A 16,389-nucleotide genomic window follows, 5' to 3' on the forward strand; every position below is an offset into this window, starting at 1 on the left:
TAGAGTACCCCAGGACTCAGTTCTGGCCCTTTTCTTTATTTGATCCCATCTTAGGATGGTAAGTGCCATTTTTATGCTGTTAACACCCAAGTTTATATCTCCAGACCTGACCTCTGCTTTGATCTACAAATTCATATTATCCTGGTTGGATATCTAATGAGGCATCTTGAATTTTCCATTCCTTTCCTTACCACCACCACCCTCAAACTTGCTCTGTCTGGAGTTTTCCCCTTTTGGTAAATGGCTCAGAAACCTCCAGTAGCTTCTCATCTCACTCAGATTCAAAGCCAAAGTAGCTGCAGTGGCCTACATGGCCCTGCACTGGTGCTACTCATTGTAATTGGGGACCTATGTGGGCCATGACTGTTGTATCCAGACTGTGAGATCAGTACAGAAACGGGTCTTAGATACTTTCACAGCAATTTGACAGGTGACTTAGGTCTATTGAATTTAATAAGAAGTTAGGGCTTGTGTTTTATATTTTTTTAATTTTTTTTTTTAAGATTTATTTATTTGAGAGAGGGAGAATGTGTGCAAGTGGGAGAGGAGCAGAGGGAGAGAATCTTCAAACAGACTCCTCTCTGAGCATGGAGTCCCATGCAGGGCTTAATCCCAGGATCCTGAAGTCATGACCTGAGCTGAAATTGAGAGTTGCTTAACCAACTGAGCCACCCACGCACCCCTTTAATAATTTACTTTTAATGTTATTTAAAAGTAGCTTGCAATGGAATAGAAATTTTTAAAAAATAACAATAGTTCCTTTACCAAAGACAGATTGAGAAGCATTGCTCTTGACAGTATGCCCTGCATTCCCCCCTTGCTCTATGACCATGTCTTGTACCTCTGACCTCCCCTCCCCTGCAGCCATCCTGTCTACCTTGCTGTTCCTCCAACTGTCCAGTCACGCTTCCCCTCTGTATCTCTTGGAGTATCCATCTGACTTTTTTCCTCACTGCCTTCAGTGAGGAAACCTTGGTGAGGCTTTCCCTGCCCACCCTGTCAAAAAATGCCACCTATATTTAGCCCCTGCCTACTCTCTCTCCCCTTTCCACATTGGCTTTATTTTTTTCCTTCGTACTTTTCACTACCTAACATGCTATGTATTTTATTTATTTATCTTAATTGTCTCTCTCCACATTATAATGTTAGCTCCAAGAAGGCAAGGGTTGTTATTTGTTTTGTCACTGGTTTAGCCCTACAGATGAGATGAGTACCTGGTACATAGTAGGTGCTCAATAAATACATGTTAAATAATTGAAATCTGAGATGAGATTTACTGTATATATGGTAATTGTACAGGGGACAGGAAGTACTTTGGAAAAACTGAAAGCTCGAGGCAAATATAAAAATGGGGTAAATTTTCAAGTCATTTGGGATGCCCATTTCTTCCCTGTTACAGGGAGGGGGGCAGTTATTTAATCTTTCACCATTGCTGTTGCTATAGCTTGCACTTCAAGCAAGTGAAGGCTGACTCTGTTCTTTGCCTTTTTAGGCCCTTCCCCGATTTAACCACAAAGGAGAAGTATATAAAGCACAGATAATGAATGTGAGCTGGTCAGCTGATCACAGAATTATTGATGGTGCTACAATGTCACGCTTCTCTAATTTGTGGAAATCCTACTTAGAAAACCCAGCTTTTATGCTACTAGATCTGAAATGAAGATTGATGGGACGTCAATGAACTTTCTGATCTTCCAAAGAATATGTAGCGCCTAACTGTGCAGCACATGTTCTTCATCACAATTTGTATTATAAATGATTTGTATTGTATGATTAAGGTTCCAAGGCACAATATTTACACTGTTCTGTTAGACTTTTACTGAAAGTGAATAATGATGTAAGAGTTCTCCTAGGGCTGTCACATTGTATAGGTCATGGTGTGACTTCTTAATATGGTGCTGAGGTCTTTGTGTCCATGAATTGAAAACTAGCAAGAAAAACAAAATTAATGTTACTAAAAGACAGACTGCCATATCCAGTGTGGATATCTATTTTTTTCCTTTCATTTTTTATTTTAGACTGACCTTAATGAAACATGTCAGTTACACTTAGTTGGGAAAAGGAATTTACATACAGAAGTATCTTCCATTTCCCCACAATAACGCTAACTATTGTATAAAATAAGTGCAATTACTTAACCTTTTAAGATACCCACAATTATGTTGCTCTGTAGAAATTAACTGTAAATGTCTTGTTTATATGAATTACTATCTTTTAAAAGGGAAAATTATAAGCTGATCTTAAAAATGCCCAGTTATAGGGATGCGTGGCTGGCCCAGTCTGAAGAGCATGTGACTCTTGATCTCAGGGTCATGAGTTCAAGCCCCATATTGGGTATAGAGCCTACTTAAAAAAAAAGGGTAGGGGGGATGCCTGGGTGGCTCAGCGGTTTGGGCATCTGCCTTCGGTTCAGGCCGTGATCCCTGAATGCCTGGATCGAGTCCCACATCAGGCTTCCTGCATGGAGCCTGCTTCTCCCTCTGCCTATGTTTCTGCCTCTCTGTGTGTCTCTTAGAATAAATAAATAAAATCTTTAAAAAAAAAAAGCCCAATTATAGTTTTATGACTAGTAAGGATATTAAAAGTGTTTGTTTAAAATGAATATACTTTTAGAATTTTGGTAATGTTTTCGTGTTAGGAAAAAAACTGCACTTTTGCAAACTTGCCTCATATGAAGAAAGTGCTTTAAATGTAACAGCTGCTGACATTGTCTTACACTTAGAAGTCCATTGCCTTTTAACTATTTTTTACCTTTCTCGTCTTCAGCTTAAACATAGGAGAGGATAATGGGGGATCCCTGGGTGGCACAGCGGTTTGGCGCCTGCCTTTGGCCCAGGGCGTGATCCTGGAGACCCGGGATTGAATCCCACGTCGGGCTCCCAGTGCATGGAGCCTGCTTCTCCCTCTCCCTGTGTCTCTGCCTCTCTCTCTCTCTCTCTCTCTCTGTGTGACTATCATAAATAAATAAAAATTTTTAAAAAAGAGAGGATAATGTATTCCATTCTCCATATCCTGAGAAGGAATGTGAATAAGAGGGGAGAGAAGAGTCTAATGGGTAATTATAGACATTAAAATAATATATATTATACAGAAGTGAAGGTATCATAATGATTTTGTAAGAGGCCCACTTTAATCAGAAATAGCGTCAAGGTGAATGTAATCCAACGTTTTGATTTGCCTTCAGAAATCCAGGTTGCTTCTAATTTTGTCTGACTGCTGTACCAAGTGAAATTTTGTACAAAAAAGAAAAGATTGTTTTAAATCTACTTGATTTTTTTTCAAAATGAGAATCGTATGTAAATTAGAAAATAATGAATTAAATGAATGTTGTTTTTAAAATTTAGGTAGTACAAAGAGTTACAAAGAAAATAAAATCATCCATAATCATACCACTATTAACATTTTGATCAAGGTATCCATATACATAGCTATTCTTTTTATAAAAATGAAATCCTGCTTTATCTACTATTTTATAATTTGATTTTTTAAAATTTAACATTATATTATGAGTAACTTTACATGTCAATAAACAGTTCTACACTATCGTATTTTAAATGGCTGCATAATAGTCTATTGTGTATGTTTGTTATACATTTGATATTAAACTTTTGCTGTATACCAAGCATGATGCAAAGCACTGGGCACCTAATGTCCACCCTAACTATCCCTGTTGTCTTTTTTTTTTTTTTTAAGATTTTATTTATTTATTCATGAGAGACACACACAGAGAAAGAGAGAGGCAGAGACACAGGCAGAGGGAAAAGCAGGCTCCATGCAGGGAACCTGATGTGGGACTCGATCCCAGGTCCAGGATCACGCCCTGGGCTGAAGGCGGCGGTAAACCTCTGAGCCACCCAGGCTGCCCTGTCCCTGTCTTCATTGGGTTTACAGTCTAGTGGAGGAGGCAGATACTAAGTAACCATAAAAAGTAAAATATCATTACATGTGTACCTAGGAAGAAACAGGGTGTGCTGTGAGAGCATCTAATAAAGGTTGCTACTCCTGTCTGAGCGGGTTAAGAAGGTACCATATTATAATTTAACCTATTCCCTATTGATGGCATTTGCAGAATTTTATTTTTTTTCTTTTTCTTTTTCTTTTTTTATTTTTTTATTTGCAGAATTTTAAATGAAGAATGATATGATCAGTTGTGTGTGTCTCTCTTTTTTTTTTAATAAAGGAAATAGAAATTTGTTGAATACACTGCAAGAGAGTGGCGGGCAAGACAGCAGAGCCTGTCTGCCTGATTAGTTGTCTCCTAAGGAAGAGTCCCCAAAGCCACTCTGGATACAGCCCCTTACATACCACTGACTATAACTGTAATTTAGTCATAACGGCCACACCTAGCTGCAAAGGAGAGAGCTGCAAAGGAGGCTGGGAAATGAGAGGGCATGTGCTCAGCTAAATATTTTGTTACTATGGGTAAAGGAGAGACTGGCTATTGGAATAATTGCCATCTCTGCCATAGAAAATATTTTATACATTTAGGTTAGAAAAGACTATAATGTATGAAACAATTTCTTCATGTCACATAACCACCAAAGTGCAAACTGAGGCTCAGTCCAGGTAAAATCACTTTCTACTCTATCGCATTACATCTTAACACAACTCTGAGCAGCTTCTTTAACTTAAGCTAATAAGCAATAGGGAGTATTAATAGATGGAGGTACTATCAAGTGAAATGCCTAATGAAGCCCAGAATTTACTTCATCCTTTTTTTAGGTCCTCCCTAAGCAATTCGGAAGGCTGAGTTTCATTTCTGTTTTTTTCTTTTCTACTCTTGTCCCCTGGGACATATCATGAGTACCACTATCAGGTCAAAAATTTGAGGGAGATAAAAATGTAGGGACTACCTGTTGCATTCCATTGTTCAAATTTCTCTCCTCTTCAGCCTGAACCTGTACTTTTAAAGTGTAACAGTCAGAGCTTTTTCCATTCCAAGTGACAAAAGCCTAATTCTTCCTGGGTTATATTACAAAGGATACCTGATTCATATTAACTGAAATTCTCAGGGGTCTCATTTTCAAGTATGGTTGGATCCAGGGACTTAATAAATTTGAGACAGTCTGTTTGTCTCTGCCTCTATATTTCTGTCTCTTCACTCCGTATCTCTTGGATCTTTTTTGCTTTGTCTTGACTTCATTCTTAAGACAAGCTGTCCCAATATGTTGACAAAGATGCCTAAGAGTACCCAGACTCACGTTCTGTTTCCACTTAAAATTCCATGCAGGGAATTTTGCAGTTTTGCAGTTTTGATTGTTCTGTCTTGGTTCATGCCCATCAGTGTGGGCAGGGGAATACAACATTCTGGTTGTCTAGGCTTAAATCTTAATGGTCACCTTTGGAGCCTGGAAGTCAGTCAGCCCCATTTAACCACAGGGACTAAGAAAGAATATCTGGGCAGATAAAAAAAAAAAGTCAACTACATAAAATGAGGTACTGCCTCCCATCCCACCTTATATTAAATAATGTTTTTCTGAGAGCTCTTTAAGAACATGGGTAGAGAGGAAGATGAAGAGGTGAAATAAGGAGTTGGAGGTAAATACAGAAGCTAATATTAAACTGGTTATTGGCTGTGATTCCAAGATTTTACAATATCTCTAACAATGAATATTTGTATTTTCTTACCACTTTTAGTTCACTGTTAATGAGAAGTGATTTTATTCTCAAACTTCAAATGATGCAGTGTTGATAATTCAACTGATGTCAAAGTACGAGTTACCTGGCAGCCCTGGTGGCTCAGCGGTTTAGCGCCGCCTTCAGCCCAGGACGTGATCCTGCAGACCCAGGATCGAGTCCCATGTCAGGCTCCCTGTATGGAGCCTGCTTCTCCCTCTGCCTGTGTCTCTTTGTTTCTCATGAATAAATAAATAAAATCTTTAAAGAAAAATGAGTTACCAGCTTCAATATTTCTATTCACCTGATCTTTCTTAAAATTCTTGCATGCTAATCTATTCACTAGCTTTAATGTTTTACACTTACACTGCTGTATTAATTATGGCAGTAGGAAAAAGTCTAAGTTATATTTTCAAAGACCATTTCTATGAAAAAAACAGATTAACGGGACCTTACGGCTTCCCATAAGGACATTTATCAAGGGAAAAAGAAGATACACATTTCAATTTACCTGACACATCCTGCAAGTGATCATGGCCACCAGGTTAGTCTTATATAGATTCCTTCCAAATTCTGCAGCACATGCCTCAGCCATTCTTCATAGTACCTGTTCCAACTCTTTTCTGTTCATTTAAATGCTGCACATATGTCTTCCCAGCTGTGTTGTATTAAGCAGATAGCTTCTCCGAATATCTTCAGAGAAGACAAGGTAATTCAACTCAAGGATCTTTCATTTCTCCTTTTCACCTCAAAATCTCTATATTCTCACACTTTCCCTCTTTTTTTCTTTTTCTTTCTTTCTTTTTTTGAGGGAGATGTAAGTCTCCATCAGCAAAAACCAAACTTCCTACTTTTTTTTTTTTAATATTTTATTCATTTATTCATGAGACACAGAGAAGCAGAGACATAGGCAGAGGGAGAAGCAGGCTTCATGCAGGGAGCCTGATGTGGGACTCGATCCCAGGACCCCGGGATCACAACCTGAGCCAAAGGCAGACGCTCAATCACTGTGCCATCCAGGTGTCCCCCTACTTTCTATACAGTTGCATGGTCCTTGCTTTGTGTTTAATCCCATGGCCCCATTTTGATATCTTAGTATCTTCCTCACATATGAAACTGTACCAGATGCATCCTCTTGGCACACTGAGTAAGATTCATTTCTAGTTCCTCATGGAGGACTTACTAGAGACTGAATCCAGAACTCCAACAAATTTAATTTTTTTTCTTGATGAATGTATCTGAGTAATTTTTAAAAATATTTTATTTATTCATGAGAGACACAGAGAGGGAGGGAGGCAGAGCCACAGGCAGAGGGAGAAGCAGGCTCCATGCAGGGAACCTGACGTAGGACTCTATCCCGGGCCTCCAGGATCAGGCCCTGGGCCAAAGGCAGCGCTAAACTGCCAAGCCACCTGGGCTGCCCCTGAGTAATGTTTTTATATCTATAAACCTGTTTTCTTTTTGGGCACTCAGTTAAATATTTTCCAGCCTAGGCTGCAGTTGTGTGGGGCCATGTAATTTATTTCTAGCCATTAGATTATGGGTAGAAGTGATGTAAACCAATTCCAAATGTAGCCCATGGAACCTCCCAAGAGATCCTCCATACTCTTTCTTTTTCCTCTCTGTAGCAACCCTGAAAGCTTTTATGTTGAAGATGGTGGCCATACAAGATGGAAGGAGCCAGCATCTCCAAATGACTTTGTGACATAAAGCCTCCCTACCACCACACCCCAGCTCTGATTGGTTTGGATGTGATACCAAAGGTGAGGTGAAATAACTTGTTGTTTTAAAACATGGATACTTTGAGATTAATCTCCTCCTCCAGGTAGTAATAACCCTAACTCTGAGCTGTCCAATGCAATAGTCACTAGCCACACATGAGTATTTACATTTAAATTTAGATTATTCATTGTGGCTGTTGAACAGTTGAAATGTGGCTAGTGTAACTGAGAAGCTGAATTTTTAAATGAGTTTTTTTTTAAGGTTTTATTTATTTATTCATGAGAGACGCAGAGACAGAGGCAGAGACACAGGCTAAGGGAGAAACAGGCTCCTCGCAGGGAGTCCGATGTGGGACCTGATCCTGGATCCTGGGATCACACCCTGAGCCAAAGGCAGAAGCTCAAGTGCTGAGCCACCCAGGCATCCCAAGAAGCTGAATTTTATTGAATTTTAATTAATTGAAACTTAAATGCAAAGAGTTACATGTGGCTAGAGGCTACCATATTGGGTATTGCAGATATAGATATTTCCATCACCATAGAGAATTCTATTGCACAATGCTGCCCTAAATAATAGAGAGAACGTTCTTATTTTTTAAATAATGTACTGTCCCAAGAAACTACCTCAGTAAAGCTAATTTCCCTCTACCTAAAAGAAGGCTGAACACATTCCTTTTTTTTTTTTTTAAGATTTTATTTATTTATGTATGAGAAACAGAGAGAGAGGCAGAGACACAGGCAGAGGGAGAAGCAGGCTCCATGCAGGAAGCCTGACATGGGTCTCCAGGATCATGCCCTAGGCAGAAGGCGGCGTTAAACCACTGAGCCACCCAGGCTGCCCAACACGTTCCTTTCTTGCATTGTCACCTTTACCTGCCACTGCAGGTACACACCTGACCTATTCCCTCCTGCCTTTGCCTAACTTCTTGAATGAGTGGTCATGAACTCCTCGCAATGTGGCTTCCTTTCCCACTGCACACCTGTATTTGCAGGGTGCTTGGCAAAAATGTGGCCACATCTCTCTCTCAGATGTCTCCTAAATTCTTCTGTCTGGATCTATGTCTCTCCTAAGCTCTAGGCATTTTCACTCTTCAATATCTCAAGGTCACCATGTGTTTCAGTGATATCTTGTCAGAGAAACCAGGTCAACTCTGAATTATTTATGCCAAACCTCAAGATGGCTCGTGTTATCATTGTTATCCCCGCAAAATAACCACAGCTCTTTTATGTTCCAGAAAGCAATTCCCATTTAGGCGAACACTGAAGGTAGCACGAATCCTTGATGTTTGCGAGCTCAGAATGAAAGGGACATGAATTCATCGTCAGGCAGTTCCAGTCCTGAGCAGGAGGGCTTTAAGCACGAGCTAATTCATGTGCTAGTGAGAGAACTCTAGGCCAGCTTGCTAAAACTGAGCAGGAGAATTTGGAGATAGTCCAGAGAGCCACAAAACCGAAGCATGACCAGAGTAATTGCAGTTGTTACCAAGAGGCCATCTATATCAGGCTGCCACTGACTATCATGTGGAATGTTACAACACAAAGCTTTGGGAACAGCTGTTCTGTGCCTTGACAAGAGACATGACAGAAGAAATGAGAACAGGTGGGAGATCAAGAATTTACCTTAGATAGGGAGCAAAGTCAGGAAGGTCAAAGAAGGGGTCACGCTTATCCCAGGTTAAGGAGGAGGCCGAGGCTCCCTCCAATCAGCACACCCCGTGCCTCTACTCACCCACATTTCCAGAAGAGCTGGCAAAATGTGCTAAACTTGGGCAAAGCTATGGAACTTGAAATTTGCGGCAGGAAACTCCCTAATATGTTCCAAAAATGTGGTAAAAAGGAAAGTTAAAAAAAATAATAATAAATAAAGGCTTATAAAGTCTGTACAGAAGTTGCAAGAGTGCAGTGATCTGGAAAAAACTCTCAAATTAATTTCCTGGAAAAATGAAGGCAGGGTTCACACTGCAGTAACAAAGGCAACTAAGTTGATGGCAGGTGTAATTAAGTTAATGGAAACTGCAGGGATGAATATAAGTCAGAATGACTAACAGTCTGAAACATTAGTTATTCAAATGCAATACAGAGAAGTCAAGGAGCTAAGGCGTCACACTAATAACTCTGCTAACCAAGGGCTTCACAAATTGCACAGGAACCTGGCTTTGGTCCCATTGTGTTTCTGGCACAAGATTAGAAGGGCCCCGTTGGTTCACATGTTGCTTGGGCAGAGCAGTACACACTGTCACAGGGATGGCACAATTTTTTTAAACCACCGTAGTCATTTACTGCACTAGTTTCTCTAATAAGTTTATGAAAATTAAAAATATTGATATATAAATGTAATACAGTCTAATTCCAAAAGATTTTTTTTTGGTTTGTAATTCTAAGTACATTAAAATTTTGCACAGCTTCTATCTTTACTAGCTATTACAGGTTTAACAATTGCATGATATTTGTGGAAATGTGAAAAAACTATTTTTTAATTGCCCATTAAAATGTAAATAATATATCCTCAAAAGTTGGATCAATATCCTAGAAACAAATTATGTAATTCACGTGGAATTATCCAGATAAAGAGTTTAAAATTTGGTGTAGCTTTTATTTCTGTATAACTAAGTAGTACGTAAAAATAAAAGCAAAAGGAGCATATCTTTTTGTTATGTGGCCCAAAATACCTAATTCGACATATAGAAAGCAGTGCAACTTTTGTGTCATTATTTGGTGGGTATATGGAAGATATTGTTCTTTGTTTTCTTTTTGAAAAAATTTTTTTCTTTTTTTTCTTTTCTTTTTTTTTAATCTCTACACGATATGTGAGGTTTGAACTCCTAACTACGAGATCAAGAGTTGCATGCTCTACCTACTGAGCCCGCCAGGTGCCCCGTTTTGTTTTTTCTTTTTTAATTTTTTTTTTTTCTATTTATTTATGATAGTCACAGAGAGAGAGAGAGAGGCAGAGACACAGGCGGAGGGAGAAGCAGGCTCCATGCACCGGGAGCCCGACGTGGGACTCGATCCCGGGTCTCCAGGATCGCGCCCTGGGCCAAAGGCAGGCGCCAAACCGCTGCGCCACCCAGGGATCCCTGTTTTTTCTTTTTAAAATAAGACTGTAGGGACCCCTGGGTGGCTCAGTGGTTGACCAGCTGCCTTTGGCTCAGGGCGTGACCCAGGGTTATATAGGATCAAATCCCGTATCAGGCTCCCTGCATGGATCCTGCTTCTCTGCCTTTGTCTCTGACTCTGTCTCTCATGAATAAATAAATAAAATCTTTTTTAAAAAATGAAATAAGATTGTAATGGCTTTTATGTCTGTGGTCATCTCATTTGAGATTTAAATTGCCTTAAAAAGTTGCATAATATTCTGATTACTCCTGCTAAGGTTTTATATTTCATATCAGAACTATCTTCACATAAGGGAAGATTTATGTCTTGGGAACACTATGGGAAAAACTATGGCACCAACTATTCCTAAGAACAATTATGTTTTGTTCACTTGTATTTTGTTTGCTAAATGACATATTGGTTACTAAGACTTACAGCATGCCTTTCTCTCTCTCTCTCTCTCTTTTTTTTTAAATTTGTTTATTCATGAGAGACACAGAGAGAGAGGCAGAGACACAGGCAGAGGGAGAAGCAGGCTCCGTGCAGGGAGCCTGACGTGGGACCTGATCCCAGGATCCCAGGATCACTACCTGAGCCGACGGCAGATGCTCAACCACTGAGCCACCCAGGCATCCCAGCATGCTTTTCTCAAATGAAGATCTTGAAATTATGGCCAATTGACCTAATTTTTAGCCAATTCCCAGTGGGCTATCGAATAAATAATTTTCATACTTTTATTCTTGTGTCTCCACTGTTGATTGGCTTAAGGAAATGTGTGTATATCAGAAGTGAAACCAGCACAGAATCTTAAGGTCAGAAGTACATTTTCATTGCTCATTAAGCATATTAACTTTTGGTCATAAAACACATATATAATAAAAGAAAAAAATAGCTAAAATTAAATATTTTTTCTTAGCCATATTAATCACTTAGATATTAAGTTATTAAAGATTGAAACTCTGTGGGGTCATGTGGCAGAAGCCATGTGAGACCAGCTAGAATCTGAGAACTTGAGCTCCCAGGGAAAGGTATTTGGTGTCTAACAGTGTTTCCTATCATCTCCTGAGGAAATGTCCCCGTTTTGTCAGACCAAGTGGTACAAGTTAGTATGTAGCTATAACTTCCTAATGTAAGTATCAAAATGTGGAAAACAGTGACTCCCTAATATTTGGCAAGTATGTTGTCTATTATTTAGGATTTTCCCTTTCCTTGTGTATACACACACACACACAACACTAATGGAACATTTTCACATAAAAGAATATCAATGTTCCAGAAAATTTTACAGCTAAACAAATCAGTTTTAAAATATTCTTAAGTCTTGGGGCATCTTGGTGGCTCAGTTGGTTAAACATCTGCCTTCGGCTCAGATCATCATCCCAGGGTTCTGGAATCTAGCCATGAGTTGGGCTCCCTGCTCAGCAGGGAGCCTGTTTTTCTCTCTCTTCCCCTCTTTTGCTCTCTCTCAGTATCTCTCTCTTTCTCTAATAAATAAAATCTTTTTAAAAATGATTAAGTATTTAAAATAATCAAAGTACAATTACAGAGGCTTCAAATTCTTTTTCTTTTTAAGATTTTATTTATTCATGTGAGACACACAGAGAGAGGCAGAGACACAGGCAGAGGGAGAAGCAGGCTCCCTGCGGGGAGCCCAATGTGGGGCTTGATCCCAGGACCCCAGGATCATGACCTCAGCCAAAGGCAGACACTTAACCACTGAGCCACCCAGGCGCAAATTCTATCTTTGAAAGAGAATTCTTAACATTTAAATTATTGATCTAATGAGGACACGTCTCATATTTAAGTTTCTTGGCACTCTGGTTACATGGTGTTTCTGCTTCAAAGCCTTCTATTCTGACAAGTAACTGTTTTATTTTTATTTATTTTTTTTTTTAATTTTTTATTTATTTATGATAGTCACAGAGAGAGAGAGAGAGAGAGAGACACAGGCGGAGGGAGAAGCAGGCTCCATGCACCGGGAGCCCGATGTGGGATTTGACCCCGGGTCTCCAGGATCGCGCCCTGGGCCAAAGGCAGGCGCCAAACCGCTGCGCCACCCAGGGATCCCTAACTGTTTTATTATAAAAAAGACTGTAGGGAGTCATAAAAAGAGCCTTATAGATCAAAATCCGAAGGTATTATATTCTTATTTTCCATTGCTTTTCCCTATGTTCCTTTATTTTCTCTTATTTGAATAAATGGGTCACACAAAGTAGAGGCTTGTATGCTTGACATGATTACTTGTAGTTACTGTAGTCTTATCAGAATTTATGGGAAGAAAACTAACTAAATGATCATTAGTTCTACTATACTTTGTAAAAGATAATGCTTGCGGTGCTCAGCTGGCTCAGTTGGAAAAGCATGCGACTCAATCTCAGGGTCTTGAGTTTGAGCCCCATGTTGAGTATAGAGATCATGTAAAATAAATAAATAAACTTAAAAAAAAATCATGCTTTTAAAACACAAAGTAATAACTATCTTCGTGTTTTGTGTTTAAAACCATTATCCTGGGACACTTGGGTGGCTCAGGGGTTGAGTGTCTGCCTTCGGCTCAGGGTGTGATCCTGGAGTCCCGGGATCAAGTCCCAGGATCACGCCCTGGGCTGAAGGCAACGCTAACCCGCTGAGCCACCCAGGCTGCCCTACAGCTATAATTTTGTGTAACTGCCATAAACATGTTTTTAAAAGGAAGCAGAATAATCCGATGGTCAAGATGTGGGACCCAGATCCATCTGAGTTGGAATGTAACTCAGCTATTTTCCAGCGGATGGCTTTGACACGTCTCTGACTCTTTAAACTTTGGTTTCGGGCAATTTGGGTGGCTCAGCGGTTTAGCACCACCTTTGGCTCAGGGCCTGATCCCGGATTCCCGGGATCGAGTCCCGCATCAGGCTCCCTGCATGGAGCCTGCTTCTCCTTCTGCCTGTGTCTCTGCCTCTCTCTCTCTCTCTGTATCTCTCATGAATAAATAAATAAAATCTTAAAAAAAATTAAAATACAATAAATAAAAATACAGTGATAAGTACACAGAAAATTAAGCAAATAAAGAATGGGTAATTCCAGAAAAAAACAAAAAGTGCAAAAGTAAAGAAATGTAATTATTACTATTATTTGGATCAGTTATGAATAATATTTACATTTTAATAAGCACTAATTACTGATTTAACAAGTATTATGATATAACTATCTTGGGAGGACTAAAAGAGGAGAGGTATGTGGTATGAGTAAGTGGTTTAAGACCACAGAACTTACATCTTCTATGGTAGGAAGTCAATAGATAGTTCTGAAATTAGTATATGAAGAAATAGCAACATAAGCATATATTTTAAAATATAACAAGAGAGAGTTAAAATAGTTGTGCCAGTTGCTTAGGTACAGATGATGGGAATCTCCCAGGCATGTTTAAGTAAGAAGGGCTATTTGTTCATAGAACAAATCCTGGAAGTATACCACGAAACTAGCTTGGTAAGGGAGCTGCTATGGCTGCCCCAGAACCAGCTGCATCCACTGTGGTCAGGAAACTCAATTTGCTAAAACTAATCCCAGAAAATATATTGTCTTTGCTGTACTACACCAGCAAAAATGAACTGTAACCACTCAGCCGACTTCCTCACATTCTTTGCTTCTTAATCAAAGTGCATAAACCTTAATCACATTCCCCAATTCTATAGCAAGGGAGGTTGGAATTTTCCTCCTAATTCTACTTTAGTAAAGTGGGGTTCACTAACAGTGGGGGTTATCAAACTATGGAGAGGGCACTATACAGTGTCTTGTCTTTTCCTTCTCTCTTGCCTGCTATGTACCCAAATCACTGAAATTCTGTCTAAAATCATTCATAAATAGCTCTTGAATCTATTCACTTTTTTTCCACTTTCCCTGACATTTCTCTAGAGTAAATCACTTCAAAGTTTTCTCAATTGGTCTCACTTTGTATAGTGTTGCCTCTTAGATCAGAGCATGGCAAAGAAACAGCTAGAAAAGGGAAAGAGAGAGAGCCTTGGGATTTGTGGGCTTTCTAGAAATACTATCAAATTAAAATTTAGGGATCCCTGTGTGGCTCAGCGGTTTAGCATCTGCCTTCCGCCCGTGGTGCGGTCCTGGAGACCTGAGATTGAGTCCTGCGTCGAGCTCCCTGCATGGAGCCTGCTTCTCCCTTTGCCTGTGTCTCTGCCTCTCTCTCTCTCTCTCTCTCTCTCTCTCTCTCTGTCTCTCATGAATAAATAAATAAAATCTTTAAAAAAATTAAAATTTAATTGTATACAGTGCCAAAGGCAGAAACAAATCTAAATTGTTTCCAAAGAGATAATTTAGTACTTTTCTTAACTGAAACAAAACTTCCTGCACCTTATGGTTGCTTTATGAACATATTCAGGGAAGCCGTGTGTGGGGGATGGTGCAAACTCTCTGGACAGGGAGGTTAAAGTTCAGGTTCTGTGATCTTCTTTACTCTTTCTGTGGTCTTGAGCAACCCCATAGCTCTCTGAGCTAATTTGTTATAGAACGTTAGAGAATTTCTATGGAATAATAAGGTATTAAAAAACTCTAAAATTGCCAAAGTGTCCAAGTGACTAAATAAATTATGACCTACCTACACATCAAAAGCTATGTAGTCATTAAAAAGAGTGATGTAATTCTAAATATACTAATATGAAACAATCTCCAATATATTCTGAGTAAAGAAACCACAGTATAGAAAAATACATATAATATGTTAGCATTGTGTGTGTGTGTGTGTGTGTGTGTGTGCGTGTCACCATGTGTGTGTTTTTAATGAATATAGGCATATTTATGTCTGTAAATTCACAGCCCATCTTTGGATGGGCACAGACACACAGAAGTGGCAATAGTGATTGCCTTCAGACAAGGAACTAAATGGCTGGAGGTGGGGTTAGGTGGGGATTCATTGATAAAAGAATAATAGATAATTATTATTCTTTTATCTTTTATCATTATCATTAAGATAATGAATCTTTTACATTTTGTTCTATGTGCTTATATTACCAATTCAAAGAATAAAATACCACGGTGTTTGGGTAGTTCAGTCCACTGAGCATCTGACTCTTGATCTCAGCTCAGGTCTTGATCTCAGGGTCTTGAGTTCAAGCCCCATGTTGAGCATCATGTTGGGTGTGGAGCCTACTTAATACTACTTAAATAAATAAATAAATAAATAAAATGTATAGGATTAAAAAAACAGAAAGATAAATACATAATTTTTCAAAAAGCCTGTAATTCACTTCTGTCTCTGAAGGCTGAAGAGATAAAGATTGAGAGAGAATTAGATTTGAGGCTTGGATGCAGCACCAGCTTGGAGCTCCTCTGTTATCCACACTTGTCTACATCTTTACTTTTCTTATTGTGTGAAGCATTTTACATTTATTTATTTATTTATTTATTTATTTATTTATTTATTTTTAAAGATTTTATTTATTTGAGAGAGAGCGAGAGAGAAAGCATGAGAAGAGAGAGAGGGAGAAGCAGACTCCCCGCCAAGCCGGGAGTCCAATGTTGGGACTCCATCCCAGGACCGGGGGATCATGACCTGAGCCGAAGGCCGTTGCTTAACTGAGCCCCCCAGGTGCCCCATGCATTTTACCTTTAGTTTCAATATTTACAGATCTATGGTTTACCAAGTAGAGTTTTTGTTATCCCATGCATTCTCCTATTTTCAAGTTTCTCTGTTTGGAATAGATGCATTATAGTTTATTAAATATTCAAAATGTGTAAGTCATGAAAAGTGAAAGGACTTTCAATAGGAGTTAGTTTTTTTCAGGAGCTTGGAACTAGGTATGCCTGAGAGTTTTATAATGCGGGTACACAGCATTTGCGGTGTGCAGAATGCATGCACATGCATTATCTACCACTTGATCCTTTGCACATTATCTATCACTTGATCCTTTGCACAGGAGTTCCATGTGATTCTTGCTATTCTCAGCTTTGTCCAGGATCTAAAATT

The 16,389-nt window shown here is 39.2% G+C and overlaps 1 protein-coding gene across 3 annotated transcripts in view; it reads left to right on the top strand.

Moving 5' to 3' along the window:
* DBT (dihydrolipoamide branched chain transacylase E2) overlaps positions 1-7,378 on the top strand; it is a 57,072-nt gene extending 49,694 nt beyond the window's left edge. The window contains exon 11 of one of the 3 annotated variants that reach the window (XM_041749532.1): positions 7,245-7,378. In XM_041749532.1, coding sequence (XP_041605466.1) covers positions 7,245-7,253 — 9 coding nt within the window. In that variant the 3' untranslated portion in view covers positions 7,254-7,378. Of the gene's footprint in view, positions 1-1,492; positions 2,409-2,766; positions 4,148-7,244 lie in introns of those variants that run through there. The other 2 variants (XM_041749531.1, XM_041749530.1) reach the window with 2 other exon arrangements.
* Positions 7,379-16,389: the final 9,011 nt, after the last annotated feature.

The sequence above is a fragment of the Vulpes lagopus genome, chromosome 3, assembly GCF_018345385.1.
Source record: "Vulpes lagopus strain Blue_001 chromosome 3, ASM1834538v1, whole genome shotgun sequence".
Lineage (NCBI taxonomy): Eukaryota > Metazoa > Chordata > Mammalia > Carnivora > Canidae > Vulpes > Vulpes lagopus.